We start from the raw sequence: 1,851 nt of genomic DNA on the forward strand, positions 1-1,851 counted from the left end.
AAGGTGGACGGGAAGCAGCAGGTGGAGAATCTAGAGCTTGGATTCATCCAGCTTTCTGGAGCCACAGAGACCATGAGTAAGCAGGAGGCCAGGGCACGGGCACGGGGAGCTGCAGGGCCTTCAGAGGGGCCCCAGTGTCTCAGCCGTGTCCTCTCACAGGAGAGCACATCACGGTATATGAGAGCCAGGGAGCAGAGCCAAACACTCAGCACCAGGAGGAGGAAGCCAGCAGGCTGGCCCAGAACGAGGAGGAGATGAAGGTAGAGGGTGTGCAACATCTCTGCGGGGGTGGGGTGAGGGTGGGTGCTGGCGCCGGCTCAGGCGTGGGAACTGAGCACCCCTCCCTTCAGGTGAAGCTGCTGGAGCTGCAAGATATGGTGTTGCCGGTTGTGGGCGACCACGAGGGGCATGAGAAATTCCTCCCTGCTGCCCAGAACCCTGTTAATGAGCCCGCTCCAGGGGTCCCAGCCCCAAAGGAACTTGCGGCTGCAGAGGAGCAGGGTGGTGAGTAGAGTCCTCAGGCGGGGTGGGCAGGCAGGAGCAGGGGAGGCTCGCAGTGTACTCAGAGCCCCGCCTCCCTGTCTCCGAAGATTTTCAGGACAGCGTGGAGCCTGCACCGGGACAGGCCAGGGAGGGTTCTCCCCGTGACAGCCCCACTGCACTGAAGATCGTGCAGCTGCTTCCTGTAACGCAGGACACCCAGGAGCACCCAGGCCTGGCCACCAAACCCTGCGTGCCATTCTTTTACCGGGCAGCCAAGAACAGAGAGATAAACATCATCATCATCTGAGAGCTGGTCAAGAAATTTAACAACAACAACAAAAAGTTATGGGGTTAATCCCTTACACAATTCATCTACTTCTTGGAATGTTAGAACCCCTCATGTTTATTTATGTTTCTAATTTACAGTTTAAATTTATTTATAAAAAGTTAAGGGAGAGTGGGTCTTTCCCTGATGTTCACTCTGGCATCCGTTAGCATTTTTGTTTTTAATTGATAATTGTAGGTCATTAGCTCACATATCGAGTTTGCCCTTACGTGGTGGGAGTTCAAACACACAAAACCCACTATTTGCACAAAACTATTCTTACTGGTTCGGAATAGGCTGCCCTGCTTTTTAAATGTTATTGCAGCATATATATTCATTACAGAATTCAGATAAAATTTGCTTATGTTCTGCTATTATGTTTGATTGATTCCTAATCACAGTGAGCTCTTCATTAGCTCAATACATGGTTTGCCCTCAAGTGCACACTGTTTCTTACTTTGTAATATGCCCCTGTGAGTACTGACGTTTAGAGTTGTTTAAAGGCCGAGAACTGGAAACAGATTTTCCCCTATTTTCTGTGTATTGGGGATGGGAGTGATAACATTTTGGGGAGCTTTTTAAATCTGACAGAAGAGGAAAGTGGCCTGCTCTGGCAGGTGTGTGCAGGATAGAGTGTGTTTCATTTGTTCTGGTGCCAGGAATGAGCGCGGTACTATGGTAGTTCCCTGAGGATTTGTATGTGCTCTGGGCTCATGAAGATATTGCATCATGAGCTGCAGCAGTTGGACTCTTTCTCAATGACCTAAAAATGGATTCTTTCTGAGGAATGAAAGGCTCCCATCATTGACTGTGGATGCGGAAAACCTTTTCTAGCTTAGAGCCTTCAGATCCACAATACATTTTAAAGTCAGAGTTCATGTTACCTGTCTTAATCACATGACTACATGTCCCAGTGCACAAAAGGGCACTGCTTGGCATTCTTCTTAGTGTATTTAGTGACGATCATAAGAAACCCTTTCAGAGTTTAAATGTCCCTGGAACAGGCATACAGGCTCTAGTCAAGAATGAATTCGAGTGAAGGA

General features: G+C 48.8%; 1 protein-coding gene across 1 annotated transcript in view; it reads left to right on the forward strand.

Annotated features, from left to right (window-relative positions):
• Positions 1 to 790, forward strand: part of LOC105554118 (putative golgin subfamily A member 6B) — a 6,285-nt gene extending 5,495 nt beyond the window's left edge. The window contains exons 3-6 of the mRNA XM_012000410.1: positions 4 to 76; positions 160 to 260; positions 351 to 504; positions 591 to 790. Of these exons, the coding sequence (XP_011855800.1) occupies positions 4 to 76; positions 160 to 260; positions 351 to 504; positions 591 to 790 (528 nt within the window). The remainder of the gene's footprint in view (positions 1 to 3; positions 77 to 159; positions 261 to 350; positions 505 to 590) is intronic.
• The last annotated feature ends 1,061 nt before the right edge of the window (positions 791 to 1,851 follow it).

Source organism: Mandrillus leucophaeus, unplaced genomic scaffold (assembly GCF_000951045.1).
Source record: "Mandrillus leucophaeus isolate KB7577 unplaced genomic scaffold, Mleu.le_1.0 Scaffold628, whole genome shotgun sequence".
In the NCBI taxonomy this organism is placed as follows: domain Eukaryota; kingdom Metazoa; phylum Chordata; class Mammalia; order Primates; family Cercopithecidae; genus Mandrillus; species Mandrillus leucophaeus.